General features: G+C 42.0%; 1 protein-coding gene across 2 annotated transcripts in view; it reads left to right on the top strand.

Moving 5' to 3' along the window:
* The window catches only part of SYT9 (synaptotagmin 9), a 226,865-nt gene extending 212,539 nt beyond the window's left edge, over positions 1-14,326 (top strand). For both annotated transcript variants that reach the window (XR_003722673.2, XM_015115007.3), the window contains exon 7: positions 11,882-14,326. Coding sequence is in view for 1 of the 2 variants with exons in the window: in XM_015115007.3 (XP_014970493.1) it covers positions 11,882-11,890 (9 nt within the window). In the remaining variant the exon portion in view is untranslated. The remainder of the gene's footprint in view (positions 1-11,881) is intronic.
* The last annotated feature ends 1,774 nt before the right edge of the window (positions 14,327-16,100 follow it).

Here is a 16,100-nt window from a genome sequence, read left to right as displayed (position 1 = left end):
TAACACAGCCTGTCATTCTGAGATAGGACCTGGGCATTACCTTTAATAACCTAAGGCCCCTGATACCTCCCCAAAGAGCTGTTTCCCCAGGGCCCCAGCACACTGTCTTGCAGGTGATTTCTTCACTAGGGTGCCAGGCTGAGGAGATGTGTGAAGCTAAAGTCAGCTTGAAATCAGCTTTCTCTCCACTTACCAAGTGGTGAATTTGCCTGGAGGAGGCTTCTGTTTCTAAGTCACACAAAGACCCGATGCTAACAGTATAGTTGAGAGATATATGCCATGGCCTACTATCAGCCACAGTGTATAGAGAACAGCAGATACACAGATGAGAGACAATGAATTCGGCTAATAGGTTTTATTTGTTTTGATATTGTGAGTATCTTTGAGATGAAAAGCTAATAGTTGGAATAGTGCCAAAAATGTTAATATTATTAATAACATACCAATAAAAGCCTCTAAACCTTTAAGGATAAAAGAAAGTTTCTTATCTTGTATCCTCTTTTCAAACAAACACATTTAAGGGCCTTTGTTTCTGTCTCTTTCTCTCACTGAGAAAAAAAAAAGCAAGCTGTAAGACAATACATTTTCTAAAATTAGCACATATTTAACTGACTCTTCAAAATCAAGTTCTGTTCAACCTATTAGATGTGTATATTCCATACAACATCCCAATGTTTAAGCTAATTTTTTTTTTTTTTTTTTTTTTTTGAGACAGATTCTTGCTCTGTCACCCAGGCTGGAGTGCAGTGGTGCCATCTAGGCTCACTGCAGCCTCCACCTCCTGGGTTCAAGTGATTCTCCTACCTCAGCCTCCCGAGTAGCTGGGACTACAGGCACCCGTCACCACGCCTGGTTAATTTTTGTATTTTGGGGGGCTTTTTTGTTTTTTTTTGTTTTTGTTTTTGTAGAGATGGGATTTTACCATGTTGCCCAGGCTAGTCCTATACTCCTGGGCTCAAGCGATCCACCCACCTTAGCCTCCCAAAGTTCTGGGATTACAGACATGAGCCACTGTCTCTGGCCCATTTAAGCTAATTCTGAGACTTTTTCCCAAATAGAGAAAAACATATCTATAAATCACAACTGGAAAAAGAAAGGAGAGCATGAAGGTCCTGGGAAAGGGGTGAAGGCCCCTGCTTGAGGACTTCATGGGGTTGGTATTTAGTCCTTCATGGTACCACAATAGGCTATGCATTCTACAGCTGCTCTTCGTGGCCTGTGTAAATTCTGAGCAAAAATGACCTTTCCCTGGGTCATGTCTGCTAAAGCAAGGATCACCATCCAGTCAGATGGGGCTGATCCCAGCAGATGCCCAAGAAGGAAGTCACCCACTACCTGTAAGTCCTACATAATCCTCAGGGTTCATTTTAGGTGCCACCTCCTCCATGAAGTCTCTAGTGAGCAATGCGCCATTTGGAATGAAGTACTCCCTTAATAGTTTGATTGTATTTATATTGTATTTGATTGTACATTGACCACTTATCACCTCTTGTTTTTATTTTGTAGTTAGTCAGATACATCTGTCTTCCCTCCTGATGTGGACTCCTTTAGGTCTGGGGCATAGGGTCGGTCGGTGCCCACTGAATTGACTATTTAGTTGATTTGGGCTTACTGCAGACCTTTACTACACATGGCAATTGAGCTTTTGCTCTCTGATCATGGAGAAGTTTCTAGTGTGCAATAGTCAGGAGGCAGGAGGGGGCTGGTCAGTGTGTAAGTACCCAAGGGAGGATTAAGACAAGGTGCAGTTTGCACACAGCTCCTCACAGTGGGTGGAGGCACCCAGAGGAGAGAGGCAAGGTGCCTGCACACGCAGCAGGCTGCTTATACCTCCCTCCGGTGTCTTCCTCATGTCAGGAGAATGAGAACTAGAGGACCTTGGGATCTTGCTCTTTAGCCAGAAAATGGCCACCCTCCATAAGTCGTAATGGTGATATCCTGAAGTCAAGGTCATAGGGGAACAGATCTAATGTCCATTTTATTGATCACTAAAGTTTAGGGTCAATTGAGAGTGGGTGATAGATATATGACTCTTCATTCATTATCTCTTTGGTATTTATATTTTTGACTTATTTTTTCAGAGCTCCATTGGTCCCTATTCAGGAAATGCTAAATGTAAACACCCTAGTCCTGTTTTAGAACCTGCCACCTAGAGTTCTCAAGTGCCGAAGCCAACGACCTCCTTCCCATCTTCACTCACCAGTAATTCTACAGAGTCAGGCTCAGTGGGATCTGTCAAGGCAAGAGGGGTGCTTCAGCTGATCCCATACTATCACTCAATTCTGTTTTTCTGACTCTCCTATTTGCTCTTCAATCCAACCTCTACACTCCTTCAAGTACTAAAGTACAAATCTGAGCATGTAACTCTCCCACTTAAAAATCCTTCAATAACTGCCCTTCATTCCGAACAAGATCAAGATTGAGTTCCCTACCTTGGCATTCAAGGTTCTCTGAGACTCTGCCTCCATCTCCTCCTTATACTTTATGTTGAGGCCACACCTAATTGCTGGTGGTTCACACAATGCTTTCTATTCACCCCCATGCCTTTGCTTCTGCTTTAACTTTTTCTTATGCTGTCCTTTCAACCCCTCTTTTCCTGGCTAGATCCAGCCTGTCTTTTTAGCATCTAATCAGTTGTCAGCTTCTTCAGGAAACATTCTGAAGATCCTGTGGTATGAGCTAAATATTTCTCGTCTGTGCTATCTTCTCCTAGCACCCTATGCCTGCCCCTGACATAGCATTTTGTGCTACTTGATGTTATCTGTGTGTGTGTCATCCCCAGCACCTCCCACTGCTCCTTGAGAATGGGCCTAAGTGTTATTCATCATTGTATAACAAGCACCTGGCAAAATGCCTGGCACAAAGTCAGCATTGAATAAGTTCTTGTTGGATAAAATTTCAATTTCTTCTATCTTACAACTTGTAAAATGATTTTTACAAGTTTTACTTACTGATTTCTTAGACAAATTCTACATGTCTTTTTTTTTCAAATCTGCAGGCATAGTGGTTCTATTAATGCACCAAAGTAACTGAGAGCTAACTCTGAATGCCAGAGAGCAAGTCAACACCCATGAGAATTAAGACAATGGCAATGAAGGTCCCAGTCATCATCTCAGATGGATTTGCAGTGGCATGAAGCCTCAAACAGTTCTCACAAAGGTCTTTATAAGAGACTTACCTTAGTTTAAAAGGCAGGGTGGGAAACCCATGACCATTTCCTCCAGAAAGCACAGAACTCCTACAAGCCTGGAGTCACTATGTTGGCTGCCATGCTGTCAGCTTATCCCAGCAATCTTTCAAGGTGCCTCATTACATGGCATCGTTTGCTGTATTGTAAGAATTCTGTCCAAGTAAGAGTCAAGCAAGTTTCCTTTGAAACAATCACTTTGCAGAAGGAAATGGAAAGTTTCAAGCATTTATTTATTTGTTCAACAAATATTGATTGAATATCTACTATAGGTACTGAAGATACATTTTTAGGGACAAAATAGTCAAAAATCTTTGCTCTAGTGAAACTTGCCTAGTGGGAGACACAGACATATTATGTTATACTGAAGGTAAATGCTATGAAAAATAAAATAGGGCCGGGCGCAGTGGCTCATACCTGTAATCCCAGCGCTTTGGGAGGCTGTGGTGGGTGGATCACCTGAGGTCAGGAGTTTGAGACCAGACTGACAAACATGGCAAAACACCTTCTCTACTAAAAGTACAAAAATTAGCCAGGCATGGTGGTGGGTGCCTGTAATCCCAGCTACTCAAAAGGCTGAGGCAGGAGAATTGCTTGAACCTGGTAGGCAGAGGTTGCAGTGAGCCGAGATCACACCACTGCACTCCAGCCTGGGCAACAAGAGTGAGACTCCATCTCAAAAAATTAATTAATTAATTAATTAATTTAATTTAATAGAGCATGTAATGGGGATCAGAAGTGTGATATAGATTGTTTACTTTTTACAGGGGGTTAATTTTAATGGAGGTAATGGTAGGGCTCACAAACAATTGTAATATTTGAGCAAACCCTTGAAGGAGATGAGGGAGCAAGCCCTGTGGCCATGCAGAAATACAGGCTAAGGGAACTGCCAATACAAAGGTCTTAAGGAAGTTCACAAGAGGAATAGTGAGGAGAGCAATGTAGGGGATGCAGGAGAGAAAAAAGAGAAAGAAGTAGGGGATGAGATCAGAAAGGTAACAGTGGGTAGAGCTCAGGTTACCTGAACCCAGTAGAGCTTCAAAAGTACTTTGGCTCATTTGCCAAGATGGCAATTTTTAAGAGAGATGTGACATGATCCAAAGTTATCACTGATCTCTCTGCTGCTGTGTTTGAGAATAGACTAGATAAAGACAAGGTTGGACATGAGAATACCCATTAGGAGTCTACTGCTATAATCCAGATGGCAATAACAGAGACTTGGACAGTGTAGAAGCAGGGAACGTGGTGAGAAACTATTACATTCTGGGTATATTTTGAAGGGAGACCCAGTAGGGTTTTCTGTAGTGTATGAGAGAGAGAAGTAAAGGATGATTCCAAGGTTGACCATGGAAAGAGAGCTGCCATTAAGTGAGCTCAGGAAGACTGCAGGTAGAGCACCGATGTGGGATGATCAGGAGTTGGACCTAATAAGTTTGAAGCAACTATTGGATATCCATAGGAAAACATAAAATAGCAGTTAGATGCAGGAATCTAGAGTTCCAGAGAAAGATCAGGCTATAAAAATGGATGAGATATAAATAGTAAAGAGAAGAGGTCCCAGGACTAAGAACTGGGACATTCTATTTAAAGGTAGAGAAAAGAAGAGAAACTGATAGACTGAGAAGGAGCAAGTCATTGAAATAGTAAGAAAACCAAGAGGGTGTGGTATCCTAGAAGGCAAGAAAGAAATTGTTTCCAGAAAGAGGGAATGCCCAGATGTGACAAATAAGATGTAAACAAAATGAGGATTACAAACTGACATTGGGCTTATCAATATGCTGGATATTGGTGACTATGGGGTACTGGTTTGAATAGTGTCCTCCCAAAATTTATATCTACGCAGAACATCAGAATGTCACCTTATTTGGAAATAAGTTATTTGCAGATAACATGTTAAGATGAGCTTATGCTGGATCAGGGTAGGCACCAAATCCCATGACTAGTGTCCTTATAAGAAGGTCATATAAAGACATAGAGGGACATACAGGAGACTGCCATGTGACAATGGAGGCAGGAATTGTAGTGATGCAGCTATAAGCCAAGGATTGCTGGCAACCACTAAGAGGTAGGAAGAGGCAGGGAAGAATTCTCCCGTAGAGCCTTCAGAGAAAGTATGGGCCCACTGGTACCTTGACTTCAGACCTCTAGCCTCCAGAACTGTGAGACAATAAAATTCTGTTATTTTCAGCCATCCAGTTCGTGATACTTCATTATGGCAACCCCAAGAAACCAACACACTTGATAAAGCAGTTACTCACTTGTCTGTACCTTGATTTTCTCAGCTGTAGAATAGGAATAACAGTACCTGCCTCAGAGAATTGTGGTAAGGAGTAATAATATATCTAATATTCTTATAATAGTATATACCAAATTCTACATGTTAACCGTTATAATGATTATAGATCTAATAATTTTATTTTGAAATAATACTTTCTTCACTTGTTCTTTGTTAAATTCTCATTAGCTCATTAATTTAACAGATTAAACTTTCCTAAACTTTTAAACACCAATTTTACGTTTAATCAAATTCTCTTAAATATTTTTCAATAAGGAAAAGGATAGAAATCTAGTGAGTAAAATTCTCCTAAATTTTTAAGCATTGTTTAAGCAATTGACTAATTAAATTTCTGTGAATATTTCAAACTAAAATCATAAATTTAAAATGTGATTATATTAAACACTCCAAACATCTAATGCAGTTGTTAAACAAAATTGTTCTCAATCACATAACTCTTATAATGCTAATAAATAAAATCTTATACATTTAGGTGAAATTATCTTAAGCATTTCAACATCTTAAAAATAAGCTTTATAAATGTAGTATAATAGATTTTCCTAAGCATTTAAATGGTGACTATAAATTTAACTAGTTAAGTTATTCTAAATATGTCCATTAAAATCATGAATTTTATAATTTTCTGGTATATCAGATTGTTAAGCATTTAGCTTAAAAACAAAAGAAAAATTGGAATAACAAGATGTATATTGCACTTGAATAAATAAAATTTACACAAAAGCATCATTTATAATTCTTATTTGTTAAACCTTTCTGTGTCACAGTTCCTTTTCTAATTAATAGGAACAAAATGATCAGTTTAGAAGCTCTTTCTAGGAATTGAAATTACAGATGACCAGAGATGTGAGTCCCAAATTGCAGAGGTAGAATAACTGTGCACAGACATGGGACGGGGCATTGGTTGCCTCACAGGGGAATTTTACCAGAGCTATGAATTAATAAGGCAAGTTTCTTCTTCTGGTTGGCTTCTGCTTGCTGTACTGTCAGTGGGAGACAATCCTAGGCTTTTTAATGAAATTTTATTTTGTAACCCAGTGCATCACATATATCCTTGGAATCTTTCCAATTTCACCCTTATCGAATTTTTTGTTATAACTTTTATCATTCCTATTCCCTGATTTGGGTAGATGGAATTATGGACACACACACTCCCACATAGTAGTCACAATCAGAGCTTCCTGCTGAGACGTCCTTTTACTCTCTGTTCCTTCTCTTCATCCTTGATTCTATAGTCTTCTTTTGACCACACTGAGCCCTTCAAGAATAAGATGTGCATTATTTATCTTTGTGTTTTTTTGTTTGTTTGTTTGTTTTTTGAGAGGGAGTCTGGCTCTGTCACCCAGGCTGGAGTGCAGTGGCATAATCTTGGCTCACTGCAACCTCTGCCTCCCAGGTTCAAGTGATTCTCCTGCCTCAGCCTCCCAAGTAGCTGGGACTACAGGCACCCACCACCACACCCAGCTAATTTTTGTGTTTTTAGTAGAGACAGGGTTTCACCATGTTGACCAGGCTGGTCTCGAACTCCTGACCTCAGGTGATCCACCCGCCTCGGCCTCCCAAAGTGCTGGGATTACAGGCGTGAGCCACAGCGCCGAGCCTAACTTTGTTTTCTTATTGCTCAGCACAGATGCCTGGGACTCAATAAATGTTTGTTGAATGATGAATACATGTAATGAATATTAATTTGAAGTAACAAACTCCAAACATCCTCCGCTTTACTTCATCAGGTATAGTAATTTTGGCCCTGTAGTAATTTCCTATCTTGCCACCTCATCTGAAAAATATGACAGTCCTTGTCTTACCTTCTGAATGGTGCCTTCACTGTAGCCTTTGCTTCTTGATTGTTTGTAATGAGCTCCTCTCAGTAAATAACAGTCTATATGTCACACATGCCACACACCATTTGCCACCTTTCCCCTCAAGGTCTACTTGACAGTGAATCTTAACACACTCTCCTATGAAGTCCGGACTGGTCAGAATTCATTTCTGGACTGCGAATCCTTTTTAGAAAGGTGCTGTAGTGGAGTTACTATTCAAAGCACAATAATTTACCATTCTGGGCATAGTACTTAAGAGCATACATTTGAATCCATAAAAGCATGGTGGCAGATTCTGGCTCTGCCATTTACTACCTTTATTATTTGGCCTTTTTCAGACTCAGTTACCTCACTGTAAAACTGTAATTGTAATATCTGTCACAGAGGGTTGAGGTGAGGCGTGAAGGAGATAAGGTATGCAAAGTTCTTAGGATAGAGCTAGTGCTTAAGCAATCAATAAATAGTAGTTATTGCCCAAATGGACTCTTTCATTCTCCATGCTACTGACCCAGTCTCCTGAAAGGCAGGATAGTCACATTCATACTGCTTTATTTCTTTAACATACTTGTTCTTAAAGGGGAGAGGGAAAGTAAAAAAAAAAAAAAAAAATAGAATGCCCTCTTTACAGAAAGCTAATCAGATTGTAAACTGGCAGAGTGTGATAATTCTTCACATATTTGTAAAGCTGTGCTAAGCAACAATCAACAAAATCAGATGCTAAACCAGCACAGCATGATGAATCTTCATATATTTGCAAAGTTGTGGTAAGCAATAAACAGTCAACAAAATCCTGAGATTTTTGTGCTTTTTAAATAAAATTTTAAATGTAAGTTTAACAATATTAAGTACATATAAGATTAAATCATGTAATAAGAATCACTTCCATTTTTGACAAGCTTCTTAGTTCAGAGCCCTTAGGTACTTCCTGTAATAAAGTCCCATTTTCATATTCACAGAGAGATATTATCTAATGTTTCACTCTGTCTTTTCATGTTCTTAATTTGGGGTCTGTTTCAATGGCCTGTCTCATATCAGCTGTCATTTTTGTGATCGAAATGTCACTTCACATTACAGTTTTCATTAGGACAGTTCTCATCTTTGGTTTCAATTCAATTTAATTCAAATTAGATCCTTATGTCTCAGGACAACTGAATTCACTTAAAATCTCCTCTGTTCAGATAGGATTGTAACCACTATTTCCTGTTGATACTACTGGAGTTGTTGGTACCTTCTAAACCCCTGGTACTGCCTGGGAGCCCACCAAGTCTCATAACAAGGACACTGCTGCTTCTGCCCGTGGAAATAGGGCTGGCACCAGCATTGGAACCAGCCAGGCTAGCATTATGCTTAATAGTTATTAAACCACCATTACAGTCTCTGGTGTTGATGCCTCAGTCTCTACCACCTTCGTCTCACCAAAATCCCACTGAGTCAATGCTTTTCTGAGTTATGGAAAAATCTTTTCTCCCGTTTTGTTTTATGAAATGTTTAGCTGAAAAACAGCTCACTAGGTTATAGGAGTTTGGAAAGGTGTAATTTGCTTATTTTGTTTGATTTGGTTGAGTTTTTCTAGTTTTCCCCCAACAGAAGCCAGACAAAAAGGGGCTGAGCAACAACAGCAAAATTTACTCATGTCTTCTCCTGAGACAACTTTTTCAGACCTAACTTGTATACTTGACTTTCCCTAGAATAAGTTTGTTTTCAAGAGGCTGTTCTTGCAAGATTGCTGGTAGCAATGACCCTACCACGCCACCAGATGTATTGAAACTCCTTAACCCTGTCATCTTGTGGGCTCGGTCCCAGCTCATAAGCATTCTAGGACCTTAGTGGCACTGTCCAGAAGAGGAAAAGATTCAGAGCCCAGGAAACTCACCCAACTGAAGGACTGCACCTTAAGAAGGGGTAGACTAGTAGGCCACACCGCCATATTTCCAGAGGCTGACCTTGACTGGCTAATTGCATGCACAAGGAAATTCACCAAATGAGCAAAGTCCAGCTATGGAGTTCAGGTCGGAGCTATGCTATGACTTGGCCATTGGCAACAATGCCTCTGCTAGTGGTATCCCTGGGTATAGGGACTGGTAAAAAATTGGCTGAGATTGCAGCCTAGCCCTCTAAGGAGGCTTTAGACAGGCCATAAGAAATCAGGTACAGAGGTGGTCCCTAAGGCTGGGTACTTTGGGAGAGCTAAATCCAAAGCATTCTGAAGGAACTGTTTAAATGAAGAGGTAAAACTAGGTCATAACAAGGAAAAATGAGGTTGTACACAGAACTGAGGGGAGAAACAAGTTACATATGCATGTCACTAGCTGGGGGAATCCAGAGAAATGGGATGAGCAGCTAGGAAACCACAAGTGGGATATGGCACCTGCTGTATGCTACTAGTTTGGACTAGGCTTCTTAAAGGCAGCTAATCTGGCTAGATTTAGAGTCTAGAAAGCCAAGGCAGATAAGGTACTTTTAATACATCAGAAATGTGGACTGGACCTACAGAGGAAATTGACATAATTGCTAAAGCTTGGACTTTGAAATTAGAAGTCTTGGGTTTAAATCTTAGCTCTGACCCTTAGTCACAGTGTTGCTTTGCACAAATTAGTGTCTCTACAACTCTGCATCCTCCATTAAAGAACGCCAAGGGGTCTTTTAAGAACTTGTAAAGTCTATATCCCAGTGCCTGGCATACAGTAAGTACCCAAAAATGAAGGAATATTGGCTAATACCATCACAACTTAATTCCAGATCACATTCATTGGTGGCACTGAGCCTATTAACAATTTGCCTTCTCTGATGAGAAAGGACTCAGGAATTGGCAAACTGATATGGGTATGGGTTTCACAGTTTGAAAGAGTGGCTAGGGAACCAAAGGCCTGACGTAGGTGGTGGCTTAGAAAGCAGAGCTATTCGGAGGACGTTCCAGGGTAGCAGCTGCTCTGGCAAACTGATATATGAACCACAATATTAAGACAAATATCATTCATGCTTTCTTCCTAGATGCAGAAACAAATACCCCTTTCCCAGAGATGTGTGTGTGCACCCGCACACATGCACACACTTCAAAGCAATGGGTCACAATCAAACATGGTTTCCCTTTGCAGTGAACACACTGCTTTTTAATACTTCCCTTAAGTAATAGCCTCACATGTGAACTTTTGATCCCTGAAAGGAAGTCCATAAATTTCAGTGTCAGAATGGTTGCTACTCTTTCATAGTTTATATGTAAATTTTGTTATTCTTATATCCATAGAAGTCACTTCAGTTTTTTCTCTCTATAGCCGCAGTATTACTACATTTAATCTGTGCTGGCAGGTGCCCTGAGTTTAAATTAAGTTGAATGCTGGGCTGAGTGTGAAACACAAGAGATACTGCTAGTCTAAGTCTGGGGCTTCCTTAAGAGAGCCCCTCCTTCACATCTTGGAGACAAGGAATGATGTTGCACCACTCAGACCTCATCTTTCCATCCCAGCTGTATTAGTCCATTTTCATGCTGCTGACAAAGACATATCTGAGAGTGGGAAGAAAAAGAGCTTTAATTGGACTTACAGTTCCACATGGCTGGGGAGGCCTCAGAATCATGGCAGGAGGTGAAAGGAACTTCTTATGTGGCAACAGCAAGAGAAAATGAGGAAGAAGCAAAAGCAGAATCCCCTGATACACCCATCAGATCTCATGAGACTTATTCACTATCACGAGAATAGCACAGGGAAGACTGGCCCCCATGATTCCATTACCTCCCCTCCCGGGTCCCTCCCACAACACATGGGAAGCCTGGGAGATACAACTCAAGTTGAGATTTGGGTGGGGGCATAACTAAATCACATCACCAGCCTTACCTCCGACCACTTCACTCCTCACACTACAGTCCAGTCACACCAAATTGTGATGATTCCTTCAATGCACCATGCCCTTTATTGCATTTCTGCCTTTGCACAGTCTCTTTTCTCTACCCCAAGTGACCTTTCTTCCTTCTTTCCAGAGGGATTCCTCTTAAGCCTAAATGGCCTACCTCAAGACTCATCCTTCAGAATGTTCTCTGTAGACCCCCTCAATCCCTTTGAAGTTACTTCCTCCCTCTCATTGCCCCTGCAGTATTCTATGCAGCTTCTTACATTGTAATTTCTCCATCTGTGAGCCCTTTGAAAGCAGGGTGAGTGTCCTACTTATGGTCTTTATATCCCCAGCATCTATTAGCATGTCTGGCACTTGTTTGATGCACATTAAAAATGTATGAATGGGCTAGGCGCGGTGGCTCACGCCTGTAATCCCAACACTTTGGGAGGCCGAGGCAGGCAGATCAGGAGGTCAGGAGTTCAAGACCAGCCTGGCCAACATGGTGATACCCTGTCTCTACTAAAAATACAAAAATTAGCCAGTCGTGGTGGCAGGTGCCTGTAATCCCAGCTGCTTGGGAGGCTGAGGCAGGAGAATTGCTTGAACCCAAGAGGCAGAGGTTGCAGTGAGCCAAGATCATGCCACTGCACTCCAGCCTGGGTGACAGAGCAAGACTCCATCCCAAAAAAAAGAAAAAAAGAAAAAAAAGTATGAATGAAAGCCAAATTATTTTTTTGTTTTTTCTTCCTGCAGAAACGATGACCATGGGTAAGAGGACTGCTTGCGCCAAGGACACAATAGGACAACCATCTCACAAAGATCTCAAGTAACTTTTTCCATCCAGCAACACCCAGACAATTTCAGTGACCAAACGCTCAGCTGTAACCACAGCAATAACTGGCCTTCTTTCTAGACCGGGTTTGGTGAACCTGAATGGTTCAGCCACGTTCTGCAGGTGGCCCAAGGTGATGTGCTGCAGGGTAGCATGTCTCTCATGCCAAGAACCAAGATTGGACTATGAATGAAAATAAATGATAGATATAGTGACAGTACCAAGAGTACCAGGACTCAGTGTTTCATATGAAGCCTTTGGTGATGAGGACATAGCATCTGCCCTGGAAATTGTTATTCTAACATAATATTATTTTCTAGAATGCCCTGGAAGGACAGAATATTTAAAAATATATCCAGGTGCTAAATAGGCAGCAGATCTCAATTCACACATGACTACCTTTGAGCTAATGACTGTCTCCAGAAAATAACTGTGCCCCAAAAGTGCTGCAGATTTGCAAGGAAAAGCCCCAAGAGAGTAATAGGACAAGCAGGCTGTTCCCTGGAAAAAAAAAATCTAGTGCAAGGAGGGCTAGTTCACAGCAAATTCACTGCCTCCTCCCATGCACATGGTAGAGAGTACCAGTATCAACATGGCCCTATTTTCTGCTAAAACCAGATTTTGAGGAATCAGAGACCCCCAACACTATTCACTCAGTAACCAGCAGCCACTTCCTTTCAACTGGGAATGTTATTAGAATGAAAAGTAATTGTTGGCCGGGTGCAGTGGCTCACGCCTGTAATCCCAGCACTTTGGGAAGCCGAGGCGGGCGAATCACAAGGTCAGGAGATCAAGACCATCCTGGGTAACACAGTGAAACCCCGTCTCTACTAAAAATACAAAAAATTAGCTGGGTGTGGTGGCAGTTGCCTATAGTCCCAGCTACTCAAGAGGCTGAGGCAGGAGAATGGCGTGAACCTGGGAGGCAGAGCTTGCAGTGAGCCGAGATCGTACCACTGCACTCCAGCCTGGGCGACAGAGCGAGACTCCATCTCAAACAAAAAGGGGTAAGATGAGATCATGGAGAGAGAACACAGCCATCCCCTAGAGAAAGGCACAGCTTTTGGGCTTCTCTGGCCTGAGTGCCTTCTGGGGTATTTCCATATGCAATGGCCCAGAGTCATAGCCTTGGGCAACCACACACAGAGGCTTTCTTCTCTCTTCAGACACATACATCACTTTCACAGCACTTGGGGATGGAAATACCTGTAAGAGTGAAGGTCAAGGGCCCTCCCCAGGCATCTCATTCATTACTCAGCTTCCTTCCTGACCAAGTCTGCCAACCAATGGCCAGCTATACGCCTCATCCTCATTGCTTCTGCCTCCCTGTAAATGAAACCACAGGCCTCAGCATATCCTGGGAGGACTGGGGGCTGTTACCTAATGGTCATCTCTGTCCCATTATAGGTGCAAGGCACCCCATCCACACATTTGCACCACTACTCCAAAATAATATTTTTCTTTTCACACAATCTCTTTGCAGCAGAATCCAGAGTTGGATTGTAGTTTGCCTTCCCAGAAAGTTCATTATCTTTGTTTCAATTAACATTTCATCATGGAACTAACTGGGTGGAAGAAGGATCGTTACACGTCTTCAGAAAGTTCTCATTGCCCCAGCTGCCTAGTACTGTACAAGAAGCTCTACTCTGATGGCAGATCTAAGAAGGCTATAGGCCTTTGGTTGTAGGAAGCAGTGTCATTACATTCAATCTTCACTTCTCTGATCGACTTCCACCCACTGGGATTCAGAGAATCCAAGGTTCTGCCTATGTCTGATGCCATAAGGAAAATTCAACTTCCTCTGCTCAAGGTTCCCCTCTGCTCATCCTTCCTCATTCAGACATCTGCCGCCATACCAGTGTTTAGAACCAAAACATGAAGGGCTAGCACTACCAGGATAGTTAGCAGAAATATTGTCTGTAAAGCTAGGCAGATGAGCCCAGAAGAATGGTCCCAGAGAAAGAAAACTGTCTTCAATAGGTATCAGGCAGCCATCCCAATAAATTCTGACATGTCCTTGGCAATGGGAGCCTAGGCGGGAGATCCTGAGGCAGCTGTGCCTACTGTTCCCCACCTCAGGAGCTTCCTGCCCAGAAAGCCAGCAGCCTTGGCATACTAATGAAGATGCAGCTGGTTTGTTGGTATGAAATAGAAGGTGGCTATGTAGGGGCAAGCAGGCAAAGAGGACTGTCCACATGGCAGGCAGGTGGCTTTGTGTCTGGAAAGATTTGCCTAGCCAGTACAGCTGTGGCCAGAGGCTGGTAATAAATTTGAACTCCCTCAGCCCATTTGCAACTCTGCCTCTGTTCTCTTGCATTCTGTTTGGTTCCCCTTTAGTTTCCTAGTAAATACTCCTTTTGAAAAACTACAACCTTGTCTCATTTAATTTGGGGGAAGGGGATTCTCCAATGTCTTTTCCAGGATAAAGAAGTAAATTTAAATACCATGAAAAAATGGACACGGCAGTAGAAGGGAAACATTCTGATGAGACCTTGGGAAAAGCTGGTGCCAAGAGAGAGGGAGAGGCCAGGTGTCCCCCCAACCAACTGGCACTGATTCTCAGCCCCTTCCTCTTACTTCTGTTGACTTCAAGGAGATCTGCCCTTGATGTGTGTTGCTGCTGAAGCACCCTCCCAGTGAGTGAACTGGACACATGCAGCAGGCAGTATGATGTCCAGGAAGTACACTGGTACATGACAGGAGCAAGGATCAGGGAGGGGAGGGGAAAGGTTTATACAATGCGGATGTTTTCAAAATTCTCCAACAATCATGACTTTAAATGGTATGATTTAGGGCTGGGTGCAGTGACTCACACCTATAATCTCAGCACTTTGGGAGGCCAAAGCGGGAGGATCACTTGATACCAATAGTTCAAGACCAGTCTGGCAACATGGAGGGACCCCCCCCCATCTAATTTTAAAAGAGACCCCCCTGGCTAATTTTTTAAAAATTAGCTATATACCTGTAGTCTCAGCTACTTAGGAAGCTGAGATAGGAGAATCACCTGAGTCCAGGAGCTTGAGGCTACAGTGAGCCATGATTGCAACAGCCTGGGTGACAGAGCAAGGCCCTGTCTCTCTAAAAAATAAAAAAAACAAAGGTATGATTTAGTTCACATGGCCATCAGTAGAACTACATTTCATATGATGAGAAGAAAATAATTATTTTACACTTGAGTCAGGGAGACTGACAAAGGATAGGTATGGAAAATGGCTTGCTATTTTCATGGACATCCTGTCCTGCATTTTGAGGGGCCGGGGGGGAGGGGCATTCCAATGACTTATTGCTGCATAACAAAGCACCAAAACATAGTGGCTTAAATAGAAATATATTGTCTCTCATGATTATCTGTGTTGACTGAGCTTAGTTGATGCTCTCCCCTTGGAGTCTCATGGTTGCTCTCAGATGGCATCTGGGGCTGGCATCATCTGAATGCCTGCCTGGGATGGATGTCCATAATGGCTTCTTCTCTCACATCTGGCTCTGGAATTGAAATAACTGGAACAGCTGCAGAATGTCTGGACATCTCTCTACACGTAGTCTCTCCACATAGTTAGCATGGACATCTCAAGATAGTGTTCTGACAAAGTGACTGGCTTCCTCTAGAACTAGTATTTCAAGTGATCCAGCTAGATGCTACAAGGTTCTGTTAAGTAAGTTCTAAAGGAACCTAGAGTCATTTCTGCCACATATTATGGGTCAAGAGCAAGCCATAATCTTGAATTAGCCCAGATTCAAAGGGAAAGAAATTACACAAGAATGGAATACCAGAAAGTGTGGCTCATCAGGGCCATCTTTGGAGACAGTGGGGATGGGAGTGGGAGTCAGGAGGTTAATGAGTTAAAGGGCTTCCAAGATAGCTGTCATTTTAAAAGCACATTGAATGCTCAACATACATGGAGAATGCAGTTAGTAACAAGGGGAAGAGGAGAAGGGAAGGGCTAAACATGGACAGTTAAACAGCGTATAAGCTAAAGAAAAACAACCGATTCTGACTGATACAGTGCTTATGAACTTTCAAAACAAGTTTATGCAAAGTAATTTAATGAACTGAGAAAATGACACAAATATGGATGTGAATATAGCCAAAAATAATGTCTGCTGCCAGTATGTGGCTCCTGATAATTCTGCAGGTCACTT

The sequence above is a fragment of the Macaca mulatta genome, chromosome 14 (assembly GCF_049350105.2).
Source record: "Macaca mulatta isolate MMU2019108-1 chromosome 14, T2T-MMU8v2.0, whole genome shotgun sequence".
NCBI lineage: Eukaryota > Metazoa > Chordata > Mammalia > Primates > Cercopithecidae > Macaca > Macaca mulatta.
Note: the sequence above shows the minus strand (reverse complement) of the source record. Positions and strands in the feature narration are given on the sequence as shown.